General features: G+C 33.6%; 1 protein-coding gene across 3 annotated transcripts; it reads left to right on the top strand.

The window, feature by feature from the left end:
* The first annotated feature begins 222 nt into the window (after positions 1–222).
* On the top strand, positions 223–8,398 carry LOC114260126 (VIN3-like protein 2). 3 transcript variants are annotated; one of them, XM_082924349.1, is made up of 5 exons: positions 223–523; positions 619–707; positions 1,835–2,486; positions 6,098–6,417; positions 6,996–8,398. In XM_082924349.1, the coding sequence occupies exons 2-5, from the start codon at positions 686–688 to the stop codon at positions 8,120–8,122; spliced, it is 2,121 nt and encodes a 706-aa protein (XP_082780475.1). In that variant the 5' UTR covers positions 223–523; positions 619–685; the 3' UTR covers positions 8,123–8,398. The 3 variants fall into 3 exon arrangements, with proteins under 3 accessions (XP_082780475.1, XP_082780477.1, XP_082780476.1); XM_082924351.1 differs by lacking the exon at positions 223–523 and having other exon boundaries at positions 700–859; XM_082924350.1 differs by lacking the exons at positions 223–523; positions 619–707 and adding an exon at positions 731–851.
* The last annotated feature ends 7,038 nt before the right edge of the window (positions 8,399–15,436 follow it).

Raw genomic sequence — 15,436 nt, 5'->3', positions numbered from 1 at the left:
GATGAGATGTTCTTAACATTTGTCTTTTTATTTTTTATTTTTTATTTTTTTATATTCACTAAATATATTGTAAATATAAAAAAATAATTATATATATAATGCGGGCAGTTCTTAAAATTTGTCTTTATTTATTTATTTATTTAAATTTTTAATTTTTTATATTTAGTAAATATAAAAAAATAATTATATATATATATGAAATTAAAAAAAGAAAAAGAAATTAATATTGAATGAATCTCCTCAACTTTGAGGAAGAGGGTGAAAAAGATGACATGCCGCCGCTTTTGCCCCTCTGTTGCTTTGCTTGGCCTTATTTCTTTCTTTGGTACTTTCCCTTTATCCACCTTTCTCTCTCTCTCTCTCTCTCTCTCTCTCTTTCCGTCTCCTCATATCCTCTCTCTCTCTCTCTCCTCTCCTAGAATCTCTCCTTTCGCTGCTCCGGGGTCTTGAAAAGCCCACGTTGAGGACCCAGCTTAGTCATGGATTCCCTTCATAGTGGCACAATTTCTCGCCACTCTTCTTGGTATTTGTATTCTCCTCTCTCTTTCTCTCTCATATGCTTTCTTTGTTTTTTAACACATATTTTCATTCACCTTTTACCTGATCTGTCTGTTTCAGGTATAGAAAAGTTTAGGCTTTGGTGGTAATGTGGTGGTGAAAGTGGTTTAGTTATTCAACAACAGCTATGGGTTCTTCTTATTTTGAGGGTAATAGTAACCCTCTTGATTTTTTCTTTTAATTATTTTCTTTCTCTTTGTTTTTTCTCTTTTGTGGGTTATACTTGCTAGTGAATGAACTTTGATGATATCATTAGCTTTTGTTTTCCGGGCACACGGTTGAATCTTTTGAAGGTCTTTGGGTGATGGGTCTTGAAGCTTTAGCTGATCTATTTATTAGTCATATTTCATGAGTATTGTATTGATTTGTGATTTTAATGATTTGGGTTTCATTTGCTGATCAAAAAAATGATTTGGGTTTCATTTGATTTTGTTGGTTTATGAGGTATTGATTTTAGGTTCTAAGATTGCCCTTTTTTTGTGGCATTAATCATTTCATAATTGCTATCCAATTTTTTCTGGGTGGGTAAATTTGATCATCAAATCTTTGGCGGGTTATGCAGATTGAAATCTTTCTCAGCTTATTAGTATTCGTTATCATAATGTGAAATTCTTACTTATTTACTATAAGTAAAGGTTTATATTATTTGATGGATTGGTGGTTTCTGGGGGCGTCATTACATAATTAACCCTTTTAGCAGCCCTTCATGGGAATTGCAAATGCAAAGTCAAATGAAGTATATTTATGCTTCATGCTTCTTTAATCTGTTACGAAAGTTTTAGATAGTGACTTCATTTGCCCGATTTTATGTGGCTGCCCTATAATAATCCGACTATATTTGACATTGTTGGGATCTCTTTGTCATTGTAAGTCAATCATTAATTTAATTTAATTTATTTAATTTAGTTTGGTGTGGCTTTTCATCCGAGTTGTTGAATTACTAACCATCCACGGCAATTGAAAAAGAAAGCAGATATGAATTATAAAACTGACTCTCACAGTTGTCCTGCACTTGAGAATAATCAATAAATTAAAACATCGGGCTTTCTTTAAATTATTTTTTCTGGTCACTTCTTTTTGATATGATTGGGATGGAACATTTCATTTTAAATGGGGAAGTGATAAAAAATATTCAATGGAAAATTTCTTTTCCCCTCTTCCTTTTAAGTATTTTCATTCTATTTCTTTATTCTTATTTAATTGTTAATTGTCTTGGGATTATTCATCCTTCAGAGCTACTATGCAGTTGTGGTAATTCTATTTTCTTTAACAACAGGAGTGGTGCTTGATCCATCAAAATGCAGTAAGTTGAGTATGGAGGAAAAGAGAGAACTTGTTTTTGAACTGTCAAAGTGGTCACATGGTGCCCCCGAAATGCTACAATCGTGGAGCCGACAGGAGATTCTGCAGGTACTATGTGCCGAGATGGGAAAAGAAAGGAAATATACTGGTTTGACAAAATTGAAGATCATAGAGATCCTCCTAAAAATAGTAGCTGAGAAGAAATCACAAGGGCATGAAATGGAAACAAGCTCCGATCCACATTCTTCGCCTGCAGTTGGGCAAAGGGCTTTCAAAAGGCAGAGGAAAATTGACAACCCGAATCGACTTTCTATTGCAGTAAACAATGATGAAAGTGATATAAGTAATACTATATACTGCAAAAACTCAGCTTGCAGAGCTAAATTAAGTCAACAAGATGCATTTTGCAAGAGATGTTCATGTTGTATTTGTCATCAGTATGATGACAACAAGGATCCTAGCTTATGGTTAACTTGCAACTCGGAGCCTCCCTATCAAGGTGATGCATGTGGAATGTCATGTCATTTGGAATGCGCTTTGAGGCATGAAAAATCTGGGATTGCAAAAGATGGGATGGATGGAAGGTTTTGTTGTTTGTCTTGCGGGAAAGTGAATGATTTGCTTGGGTAATTTCCCACCTTGCTTGCTCCTGTACATTGTTTTGTTTCTTAGTATCTTTGATAGATTGTACCATTTCATGAAAGTTATATGTTTTCTTGCTGAGATGTCTTCTTGCATTTTCAAATCCTTGGATACTTCTAAATGATCTGGTAGTGATATTAATGTCTGTGATGCTGTCAGAGTTGGTGAGAAAATGAAATCCGTCACTGCATTAGGTTATGAAACCTCTGTAGCATACTAACATGTAAAGGTATTTGGGGCTAGCTGGGTGGTGTCTTCAAGTTACCCTTAAAATTAACAACTCTAACATGAATGAGAGTTTGTTTACTTTATTGCTAGTATAATTACAATGTATTTATTGCATTTTTCGGCGATTCTGATTCTGATTATTATTTTTTCTCATGAATTTCTGTGTATCGTTGCATTTTACCTGAACAACAGGTCCTAAGTGATCATAGTTCTGTTTTAGAGCCTGCCTGTATTGAGAAAAATGATACATAACGCATGATATTTTTGGTGGCTTTTGTTTTATTTTTATTTGTTATTTTTTTTTGGAGTGAGTTTTTAAGTTAAAGTGCATTGAACACAGTGAAAGCAGATTTGGTAGGGATTAACACAAGTGAGGGTCTACTCTAGATTGTATTTCAGTTAGATGTATAAATGTCTTGGCTAATTGATTTGATTTACTAACTACTTACTATGGAAGGTCAGAGATGTGCCAAACAGTGGAGGACAAGTACTATGTCTTGCTTGTATGAATGGACTGAGGGGGTCGTAGCATATTGGTTCAATCTTTTAAGTTCTTCATAGGAATTTGGTTTTTTAATCTAAACAATGGATGTTCAGAATCAAATGTGATTCATGTATACTGCTGTTTAGCCCTCTGTCTCATTGATTTGTTAAAAGGCCTAGTTGAGTCTGGGTTCTTAAGAACTTTGTTTCTTTCTTTTGCAGTTCCTCTTTATTTCATTTGCTCTGCATATGTTTTCTTTCTCTGTAATGTTATTAACTCATCATCTCATGTTTTTTACACTTTGTTTGGTGGGAAGAATGGAAAGTAGGAGGGAAGGGAAGTAGATCCCTAGTGAAGGGATTGAGCTTTCCTTGTAGTTTGGTAGGAGGGAAAGGAAAGAGTGAAGCAAAGAGAGGCTTTTTTACGCTTATGCCCTCATTTTATAAATAAGCCTGTTTAATTTTGGGGGATAAAATGTTGGATGCATACTTGCCAAAAAAAAAAAACAGTTAAACGCACATTTTTAAACATACAAGCTCTTTCATTCTCTTGTCTCTTCTATTTTTTGGAGAACAACTTTTTGTGGGCCCAAAAGGGAAATATTTCCCCTCTTCTTCCTCCCTACTTTCCACTTTGCCAAATAAACCATTACAATATTGGGTGCTATGTTTTCGAAATTGAACAATGATGAACTTTCAAGACGAAATGATGCAGCTGTAGTGTTGTGGTGGCCAAAGTTTTTAAAGGCAAATGCATAATGTGAGGCGTTTTATCCCTCATGATGCGAGGCGTAAGTCTCAAGGTGTTGAGGCGTAAGCATTTCAAATTCTAAATTTTTATATTTAGTAAATAATTTAGATATTTTAAAACAATAAATAAATATATCAAAATTAAATATGAAGGTGTAAATACTTTTCTACTCAAGGCTTATTGCAGAGAAGGAAGCTTTTTTTTATTGAAAGTGAAATTGGAATTCTTAGCTTTAGTGATTGAGCTTCCCACTGAGCATTAACTTTATTTATTTATTTTTTCTTGATTGGTCATTTACTTAATTTTTCTTATAAAATATTGTTGTGAAAGGGGTTCTTTTTTATTTTTTACCTTTTTTATGTTTAAACCATCTGCTAGACTAAGTTTAACAGGAACCTAAGACAAACACTTCATATGCGTACTCCTCACATGCTTGTGCGAAAAGGCGTATAAGGCGCACCTACGACTCATGTCTCAAACTGTGTACACAAGCCTTTGGGGAGTAAAGCCTAAAAATCAAAGCCTTGAGGCATTTTGCCTTAGCCTCACCTTGAGGCGAGCATCGAGGCGAGTCTCAGTAAAGCTTTTTGAAACTTTGGTGGTGGCATGTTTTAATAAGATTAAAACTGGATTAGTTTTGGGATTTCAATTTTGTCTTGGATTAAGGGTTTGCAAAATCATTGTTTGTCTTCTCTATTTCATGGTGTTTTTTTCATGTATATGAGATATACAAGATTGTAAAAATGTTTACAAAGGTTGGTTTGTGTATGAGATACAAATGGAACTATATACCCTATTTGGGTTTTATTATGTGCTTGTGTGTTTCAATGCTTTTTAAAGGTGGTTATAGGATTGCCCAAGTGTTGGAAATCTAGGTTTGGCTTTGGAAGTCATGGAGCATGCAAAAAGATGAAAACAATTTTGCAGATCTGGAGGTGCTCTTGATCATGAGCCACTCCAGCAAAGCTTTAAAAGCTGCTCAATTGGGCTCCGTCGGTAAGTCTTGATTGAGCTGTCTGAGAGTCGAAATGCTATTGCTTGCCTGAAAGGTGCTCAAGTGGGAAAATAAGAACCAGTTGCCCTAGTGTGGCAAGGGCTCTTCTTGGTGAAAATTCAGTCAGATGCTTTTCTGTTGTTCATTTGCATTTTGTGCCCCTGTTCACATAGTTTATATTTTCGAAATATTAATATTGCTGCCAATTTTCAATTTTTAATTTAAGTTTTTATTTAAATTTTTTACTTATTTTTGGTGTGATTTTGAGGTTGATCTTTATACTCAACAGCACCCAAGGTCCTTGAATATTACATTGCTGAAGCTATGTTAAATTTAATCTGTCTGCAAACTGTGATACCTAAATTTTTATGCAATCAAAAAAAGGCCATTTAAATTGAGGTTGACAATGAGCATCCTCTGATTGAAAATGTGATCTCTTGAGTTGAGGTTTAGTGTGTTACGGTGAGGGTCACTTGACTTGCTTTAAATTTGCAAATTTGCTCAGTCTCTCTCTCTCTCTCTCTCTCTCTCACACACACACACACACACACACACACACACACCTGTGCTCATATTTCTTGAATATTGTATCACTTGGAAGTTCCCCTTATAAGCCATGCGCTTGCCGGATTTAGGTGGGATTCTGGTAAGTCTTTGATGCAGTTCTTTGACTCTCTGTACGTAGTACCTTTGCTTATATGGTTGTCTATGGAAAAGATAATGATTGTCAATAAAATCTAACTTCTTATTTTGTTTTATTTTATTACTCATATCTCTAAGTAGTGCACCACCTACCTCATGTTTATCTTATTTTCTTGCCGCACCACTTGTTTGTTCATATATGACTGTCTGAGGTTGTTAGACAAGACTCTCTCTCTCTCTCTCTCTCTCTCTCTTCAATTTGAGTTTGAAAACAACCTGTTCTACTGAATTTTAGTCATTGGAGTAATGGCTATTGATTTGGGGCTTAAGCTTTCTTATCAAAGAGTTGGAACAAAGCTGTATTGGGTTAAGTTGATGTGAAATTCATGTAAAGGTTTCACTGAAGTGTAGATGATTCATCACATTGTTTCATAATAGATTGCTCAACAAAGAAGTGCAAAATGATCTCATTGTTTTGACTTCTTTAAATTGTGTAGATGCTGGAGAAAACAACTGATGATGGCTAAGGATACCAGGCGTGTTGATATATTGTGCTATCGTGTTTCCTTGAGCCAAAAGCTTCTTGCTGGTACCAAATGTTACAAAAAACTTTATGAAATTGTGGATGAAGCAGTAAAGAAGCTTGAAGCAGATGTGGGTCATTTAACTGGTTTACCTGTGAAGATGGCTAGGGGTATTGTCAACAGACTCTCTTCGGGTCCAGAGGTTCAAAGACTATGCGCTTGTGCAGTGGAGTCCCTAGATTTGATGCTTTCCAAAACCGTGCGTCATTTGTCATCCGATCATGTGATTGAAGGTCAGGCTTTGTTCATTAGCACTTTGTGGCAACATCACTATTGATTGATTTTCCATAGAAGATAAAAAGTGTTGACCTATGTAATAAGAGGATTGGCTAACTTGTGCTTTCAGACTCGATTTTTATTTTGGGTTAATTACACCAAAATCTTCTCAATTATTAGCAAATCCAGTTTACCCCTTTCATTTATAAACCCGTATATTTTGACACCTTGTAAACTATAAAAATGCTTTACTTCTATCCCCTCTAGAAGGGGGGCATTCGTATTGTTTTTGTAGTTGAGGTGGTCAAAATTTTGTGTTCATAATTGAGGGGTCTAGTGTAATTAACCACTTAAATTTTTAAATAGTGGAGTTCCCGGTTGTCCAGATATCTTGTTATACAAGTTGGCACTTAAACCTGCCGCTCCTTGAACATATATATGACTTGTATGTTATTGTAGTACCGTCTTTTGACCTTCATAAATTTCTCCCAAGAGATGTGTATCATCATTTTCTTTTTCTTTTCCTATTTGGAGCAAACTATGAAAATTGAAGTAGTAACCATTGAACTGTAACACGGGATTTTAATATTTGCAGAATCCAATTTGTTAGCTTCAAACATAATCCAGATTGAAGATGTCTGCACTTCATCTGTTATGGTAGTATTTGGTTCTAATGATCTGGAACTGGGAAATGTTGTGGGTTATACCTTGTGGCATCGTAGAGCTGAAAATATGGACTACCCATCAGAACCGTCGGGTATGTTTACCCCAAATACAAGGTTTTTACTCTCTGGTCTAAGTCCAGCTACAGAGTATGTTATCAAAGTCGTTTTCTTTGATAGCACTAGAGTTTTGGGGACGTGTGAAATTCAGGTTCGAACAGACAGTGCTGAGAATGAACTGCCCAATCAACTGAACTTGGCAGTTGAAAGAAGTGAAAGTGAAAGTCCAGTGACCAACTGTAGTGGTTTATCTAATCCTTCTTCTGTGGAGGATGAAACTAATAACATTGATAATGAAATCAAGAACACAGACAAAATTGCTTCTGCAATATCGAGTGATGTTGGAAATTTGGGAGATTCTGTGTCTTTGTTGGATGAGGAAGGTGGCACCGGGAAAGTTAACTTGACCCTGAATTCAAGTGAGTTGAATATTGAGAACAAGTGCTCAGGAGAAGGCCAAATGGTTGAGGAGGCAAGTACAGACAATGGGTCAAATACCCATGTCCAGACAGGCGTGGAATGTGTGCCGTTTGTAGGTAGCTCAGAAGCTGAATTGCCCGTTACACCTTGCAAGTTGGAAAATTTCAAGGACGGGTTGGGAAGAAATGGGAGATGCAAACCCAAGGACAAGGATGTGGATAGTGGTTCTGGGAGGGAAGAGGAGCCCCAAGCTGGTAGCTCTTCAAAGAAGAGAAGTAGCGAAAGACAAGATAAAGACCATTCTGGGAATGGTGATAGGGATTTCGAGCATTATGTGAAAGTAATCAGATGGTTGGAATGTGAAGGACATATTGAGACAACGTTTAGGCAGAAATTTCTGACGTGGTACAGTTTGAGAGCGACACCACAGGAAATGAGGGTTGTGAAGGTGTTTGTCGATACTCTTGTTGATGATCCGGCATCTCTAGCGGGGCAGCTTGTAGATACTTTCTCTGAAGCGATTTCAAGCAAGAGATCTTCTGTTGTGCCATCGGGGTTTTGCTTGAAGCTTTGGCATTGACATGATTTTAGAAAAGGGTGTCCCTATTATTTCAAATGATTTTTCGAACTCTATTAGGGTTTGTATAGGTGTAATTATTTGGACCCCTCAAGGAAACGTCTTTATATTCTTCATTTAGATCACCATTCAAATTTGATCATTAGTATTGGACATTTTTTCCTTTTTTTTTTTGGCAAAAGTAGTATTTGCCATTTGATGATGTAAGAACACCAGATATTATATTATTCTGTAGAACAGTTTGTCATCATGATAAATTTAACTATTTATGAACACCCATAAGAGCTCGCGAGACACAATGTCAAATTTCATAGAAGACAATGCGCCACTATTGTTTATAGAGGCATTTCACTATTGGCGAGAGAACACAATTTATTTTTGAACTTTGATTATTATTATTATTATTTAGTTGTAAAGCCAGTGTATTTATGTTTTGTTTGGGATATGGGTTGATTTTTTGATTTTTTAGTTATTTTAATCTAGGGCTAAAAAAAACTCATTTAGGTTAAGTTTTTGACTTTTGTGAGAGAAAAAAATGAAATGATTATGGTTTGGATGTGATATTTTATCTTATTAACTTTTCAGCTTATTTTGTATTTTTGTGATTATTTTAGCTTCAATCTCATTCTAGCCTATGCCAAACAAGGGCTTAGAGAAAATTATATTTTGTCTTTTTTATGTTTGGCTATTTTTTACTTTGGCTCTTAAAGTTTTTTTTTTTTTTACTCTCTCTAATCTTGAACAGAAATTAACTTTATAAGTAAACTGAAAAAAATTTGAAACATAAAATGTCAAAATAGGAAAGTATAAATTTTGAGAGTCAAAGTGAGAAGGTGACCAAATATAAAAAAACAAGGTGTAATTTTTCCATGTTTTTAACGTCTGCATGTATATTGAGTTCTTCTGGGAGAGTGGATATGGGTTGCAGCAACTTTCCCGGAATCCTTCACCTGTAGAAAATGCATTAAAAAAACAAAAAAAGAAAAAGAAAATTGATCTATTAGTTCTGATTGTCGGAGAAAATCGAAAAACAAAACAGAAAAAGAAAATTGATCTATTAATTCCGATTGTCGGAGAAAATCGAAAAGAAATAGAGAGAATATTATTTCTTTTAAAACACACTTTTCAATTTGTCGAAAAATTGAGAGATTGTGAGAGAAAAAAATAAAGTGATTAATAATTTTATTTTATTTATTTATCAAAATTGACCATTTATATACTAAAGAAATAAAAATATGAAGGGCATTGAAGTTAAAAGTCTATTTCTGAAACTGTTGGGTGGATAGGTTCAAATTTAAATCTTTGTTGATAAAAAAAATTATTACATGTCCAAAAGAATGCATATCTGTTCAAGTGTCGCCTATCTGTTTCAATTATTTGTTCAAATATTATCTATATATACACATGTTATCTATCTATTCACGTATCTATTCCATGTCACCCATTTGTCCACCTTTCTAAGCCAATTTTCAAGTTACTTTTCTGGCATCATCAACTTTTTATTGTGTTTCCTTATCACCAAAAAAGATTAAACATTCAATAATATATGATTCCATAAGAATGAACTTTTCACCAATTAGTTATAATAAAATTATATTAATAAATGGTAAATTTAGTGGTGTATCCCCTTTCAAATACTTATATTTCAATTAGTCCAAAAGATATTTTTATATTTCAATAAGTCTTATTATTTTGAAAATTTGATCCATTAAATTCTAATTCCCATATTTGAGATTTTTTTATCGATATTTTTACCCCTATAAGTTTTTAATAATGTATATATATGTATACCATGTATGTAGGGGAGAGAGAGAGGATCAACTAGTAGATACACTTTATTTATAACATATATAAAATATTATACATAGAATATGTGATATTATTAGTTGTTCATCATTATTTTGCAATAAGGTCCTGCTATGTAAGAGCATTAAGAAGATGGGGCTAGTTGTAGACCAGCGATAGAGATGATGGTGGACTTGTGATGGAGATGATGGTAGCCTAGTGATAGACATTTGAGTTTTTGCCACTATCACACACAAATTGTAGTTTATTTGTCGGTTTATATAGTCACCGGTATTGTGTAATTTATTTACCAGTATTACAGATTTTTTTTGGGTGAAAAGGTGCATCAATATATATGAATCGTTTGATATTTATTATATATTGTTTGTTGATTTATTATATATTGTTTCTTGTTATGCTTGTTGGTCGGATAATCGTTTCTGTTGCCATTGAACACTCAGAATAGTCAATTTTTACTTTTTTCAATTTTGTTTCGTGTTTTCACGTTGTAGAGTGAATGCTCACATTGGTATGAGTTTAGTTTTTTTAAAACAGGTTGTATGTTAGTTGTAAATTGTAAACATTTATATTTTATTTTAGTATGAGTTTTGTTTTTTCAAAGGATAGTTGTATGTTTGTTGTTTACTGTGAACATTCGCATTGCATTTTGATTTTCGTTTAAATTTTTTCTTGTGTGATTATTTTTTAATAATATTTTTCACATTGTAAAGAGTGTGAAAATTCATAATTTGATAATTTTCATAATATGAATATTTACACTTTTTATTTGATAATTTATATTTTCAGTTAAAAAAGTGCTGCCGTTATGATGTTTTAGTAAATTTATTAATTGAAAATATGATACTTTGACACTTACATTTTATGTAACAGTTTTAAATGTAAATATTTATATTTACAACTTTTGTTCTAAAAATACACATTATTTTATTTATTGAAATTATGAATGTTTACATTTTCAACTTATTTGAAATTCACAATATTATATGTATACACACACACACACATATATATATATATATATATATATGAAGAGTAAGATAAGTATTGATAAGTGAAATATAGGATAAGTATTTAACTAGTGTGATTTTCTCCTAAAGTATTGATTTAGTTTCCATTTTTCTTATTAAGTCTAAAATTGAGATTTTTTGTCTTTTAAATAACTAAATGGTTTATAAAAAATTAACTTAAAAAGGCTGAAACATTAATAAATAAAAAAATGTGATTTTGTGAACTATTTAATCATTTATTTTTTCTTGAGAACTCAAAGGTCTTATTAAAGTGGAAATTACATAAAAAGGTAGTTACTTACACGCTTGTATTTAATTTTTGAGGGATAAAAATAGGTTTGTCCAAATGTAAAATTACACATTTGGACAATCCATACTATAGAGGTTTTGAATTTTTCCTCATCATGGAATAAATTTCACATTACAAATAAGAACATAATACTCTAATATAACACTCCAATAACGTAACACTCCAATGTAACATACAAAAAAATTCCTTAGTGTACTTTTTCTAAACATGACAATGTGACAAACAAAAAAATTCCTTAATATACTTTTCTCAAACGTAACAATGTAACACTAAAAAAAAAAAATCCTTAGTGTACTTTTTCCAAACAAAAACACTAAAAAACTCATCAGTATTTTTTTTCCCCAAACGTAACACTCACAATGTGAAATTATACATTTGCCCAAACTTACTAAGGAATTTTCGTATTCCTTTTGGAATGGTTTGAAGAATCCCACATTTTTTTTTGGAGTATCATATTGGAGTGTTACATTTTGGAAAAAATACACTAAAGAGTTTTTGTGTGTGTTACATTGGAGTGTTAAACTAAATTTTTTTTTTGGAGTATTATATTGGAGTGTTACGTTTGAGAAAAATACACTAAGGAGTTTTTTTGTACTTCTTTTGGAATGTTCACATTTCAAGTCATTCCAAATAAAAAAGATTCACATATAAAAATTCATCATAAATTTGATTTTCATAGGTTATGTGTCTTACCTTCTAGCACAAAAGAAAAAAAAACATAGAGGGAAATGTAATAGAAATAAAAGTATAATCGTAAACTCAATTTTTAAATAATATATTAAATATACCTTTCCAAAATGAATGAGACTAATTGGTTTATAAAAAATTCTTACCACTAAACGGATTACCATTTCTCAAGATGGGATTTATAAATAAATTTTCCTTAAAATAATTGGTACATAAGTAGGATTGAAAAAAAAAAAACTTTGATAAATTGATTTTCTTTAATAAAATGATTCTTTAACAAACAGATTTTGAAGTCATAAATTAGTACAATAATTAATTTCATTAATAAAATAAATAAAAAAAATTCTTCGCATCTTTATGTATTTTCATATTGCAAAAGATGACAAAAAAAAAAAGCCCATTGTAAATAAGGGTGTAAATTTGGCTAGGCCCACCCAGGCCTAGGCTCAGGCTGGCATGTTGGGTCGCATGGACTCCCATCAAAATTCGGGTCGGGCTAGGTTGAGCAGGACCATAGGTCAGAAAATTAGGCCAAGGCCTAGACCCAGGCCCAGGGGGTATTTGGGCTTTGGGCGGGCCAACAGATCGGGCCTAGGCCTAGGATTGGGCTTGAGCCAAGGCTAAGTGGGCCTGACATTAGGTCTCAAGGCTGGCTGGGCCTCAGGACAGGCTTTGAGTGGGCCTTGAGCAGGCCAATGGCCCGGGCTAGGTGGTATCGGCCCACGGGCCGAGTTGAGCTTCAAAATGACGGCACAGGCCCAGGGTCCCGGGTTGGGCTTAGGCTTGGGCCTAACTGGGCCAGGCCCACCATTGGTCGTGGGTTATTTTTACACACTTAGTTGCGAAAATCTGGAAAAATTGTGTCCGTTGTATCTTTGTTAGATGTGTGACCCAAAAGGAAAATCCACATAAATTTCAAACTAATATATCATAAGGTAATCTATCAGTCAGTCCTCTTTTTTAAACTTATTACGTATGAGGTCCTAACTTATATTTGTATGTATCACTAAGTTTTGAATTAATTATAAAAAAATCTTAGGGTTTCACGTCTTTTTCAATTTAAATCCCAAGTTTTCAATATCGACAATTTAAACCCCATCATTCTACCCATGTTTCAATCTAATCCCCCCATCCATCTCTGTCTCTATTAGTTAATGGAAGATTGATTTGGGTGCCAAAATGCTGCAACAAAGCCCTAATCTTCATGATTTAGGGCAAAAGACACCCCCCATTGTGATTTAGGGCATCATCCATTCACCTCACCTGGTGCAATTGGTGATTCAACTTGCGATTGAAGCCACGCAGCGAAGGAAGACACGAATTTCATGGTTGATTTTCCAAAAAGCTTTGAACTTTGAGATAGAGGTAATAAATGGGTTGTTTTTTTGGTTGTTCTATACTTTTTTTTTTTTTTTTGCATCCTATGAATGACTTGTTTTTTATTCGTTTATGACATTTTTCTCTCAATTGTCGGTGCACACTTCTTGTTTATTGCTTTATGACATTGCTTTTGTCTCTGAATGTATACATGCCTCTGTATCACTGAACACATTGTGGTCCCATGGTCTCCACTTTTTTTTTTTTAATCACTTTGTGTGTTTGCCTTTCTATCATATTTTGTCTCCATAGATTGAGATATGTGGGCCAAGTTGCTTTATATGAGGGAATTTTATTTTATTTTATTTTTTAATATGCTTTGTTTTGAAAGTGAACCAATAGTTATTGTTTTGTTTATTTGTGGATGCAGTAATGGGAACTTTTCTTAAAGTTATTATACATCACAGTGGCTACTTTATTGAGAATGATGAAAGGAGTTATGTTGGGGCTAATGTAGATGTATTTGATGCAGTTGATGTTGATAAATTATCTGTCCTAGAGATCAACTGCATGTTGAAAGAGTAGGGTGCTTTTAATTGCAAGCATTTTTTCTATAAGATTTGCAAGAAAGATTTAGTCTTAAGGTTAAGAGTGTTGGCTAATGATCATGTTATTATGGAAATGTTTTCTTATTTGGGAAATAAAAATATCTTAAAGTTGTTTATTGAGCATCATAAGCCACATAATGTAGATATTGCTCGGCCTGTGTTACTCCTTACTGATTTGCCCATCAAGGATTTGGAAAATGATGGAAATAATAATAATGATCAGTGTGAAGAGGACTTAAATAGTAACAGTGATGACAATGATGACCTATTAGACAGAGATTTCTCAGATAGCAGTGATGATGATGATCCTAACCTTGATGACGTTATGTTTGATACTAATGTTGAGAGAGATGTCAACAAAGAAGGGGGCTTAAAGATTATCATGAGTGTGAAGTGAATGATGGAGATTCATTTAAGGAAGAACTAGTTACCCCTACATGCTCTAATGATGAGGATAACAACAAAGACCTAAGTGCCCTGAATTTAGGCCCGAGGTTGATATATAGAACATTGAATTCAAACTAGGAATGTTGTTTAGTTTTGAAAATGAATTCAAAGATGCTGTCAAGGAATATGCAGTAAAAGGGAGGGATGGGGGGTATGATGTGAAGTTTACTAAAAGTGAAAAATGGAAGGTTCAAGTGAACTGTAGTGATGGGTGTAAATAGAGACTGTATGCATCCAAGATGACTGGAGAGAACACTTTGCAGATAAAAACATATTAACCTAAACACTCTTGCTCTAGAACTTATAAGAATAGACGAATTACTAGTTCTTGGTTGCTAGAGAAGTATGTCAAAAAATTTAGGACCAGTCCAACATGGAAACTGAATGAGTTCTAGGAAACTATCAAAGATGGTTTTTGTTGTATGTGTGTCAACAATGAAAGCTTATAGAGCTAAAAAGAGAGCAATTCAGCAAATTGAGGGAACCAATGCTGAACAATATAGTAGGCTATGGGATTATGTTGCTGAGTTGAGAAGAACCAATGAGGGTACTAATGTTGACATAACTATGTAGAGGTCTTAATTGGAAGTTAAACCTAGGTTTTAGAGAAGGTATGTATGCCTTGGTGGAATTAAGAGGGGTTTTCTATCTGGTGTGAGATCATTAATGCTTGTTTTCTGAAAGGACCTTGCCAAGGGCAGTTATTTACTGTTGTTAGATGGGATGCAAACAATCAAATGTATCCAATAGCTTATGCTGTAGTTGAGGCAGAGTGTAAGGAGAGCTGGACTTGGTTTTTGCAAAATTTGTTACAAGCTATTGGACCAATTGAAGAACATGGATGGACATTTATGACCGATCAACAGAAGGTAAATATTTTTATGTATTCCTTATGTTTTAAAATAATCTTATCATTATGTCATTTGAAATAATGTTGTCATTTAGCTGTTTGCCTATGATATTTTCTTTTCCTTTTTTTTTTTTTTGGTGGTAGGGACTTGTTCCAAGCTTGAGATTGGTATGCCTTAAAGCCAATCACAGGTTCTGTTTCAGACATTTGTATGCAAACTTTAAGAAGTTGTTTAAAGCGAAAGAGTTGAAGGATTGTGTTTGGAAGGCAACAAAATCATACACA

The sequence above is a fragment of the Camellia sinensis genome, chromosome 4 (genome assembly GCF_055761805.1).
Source record: "Camellia sinensis isolate YWXY chromosome 4, ASM5576180v1, whole genome shotgun sequence".
In the NCBI taxonomy this organism is placed as follows: domain Eukaryota; kingdom Viridiplantae; phylum Streptophyta; class Magnoliopsida; order Ericales; family Theaceae; genus Camellia; species Camellia sinensis.
This window is presented reverse-complemented; position numbering and strand designations above follow the sequence as displayed.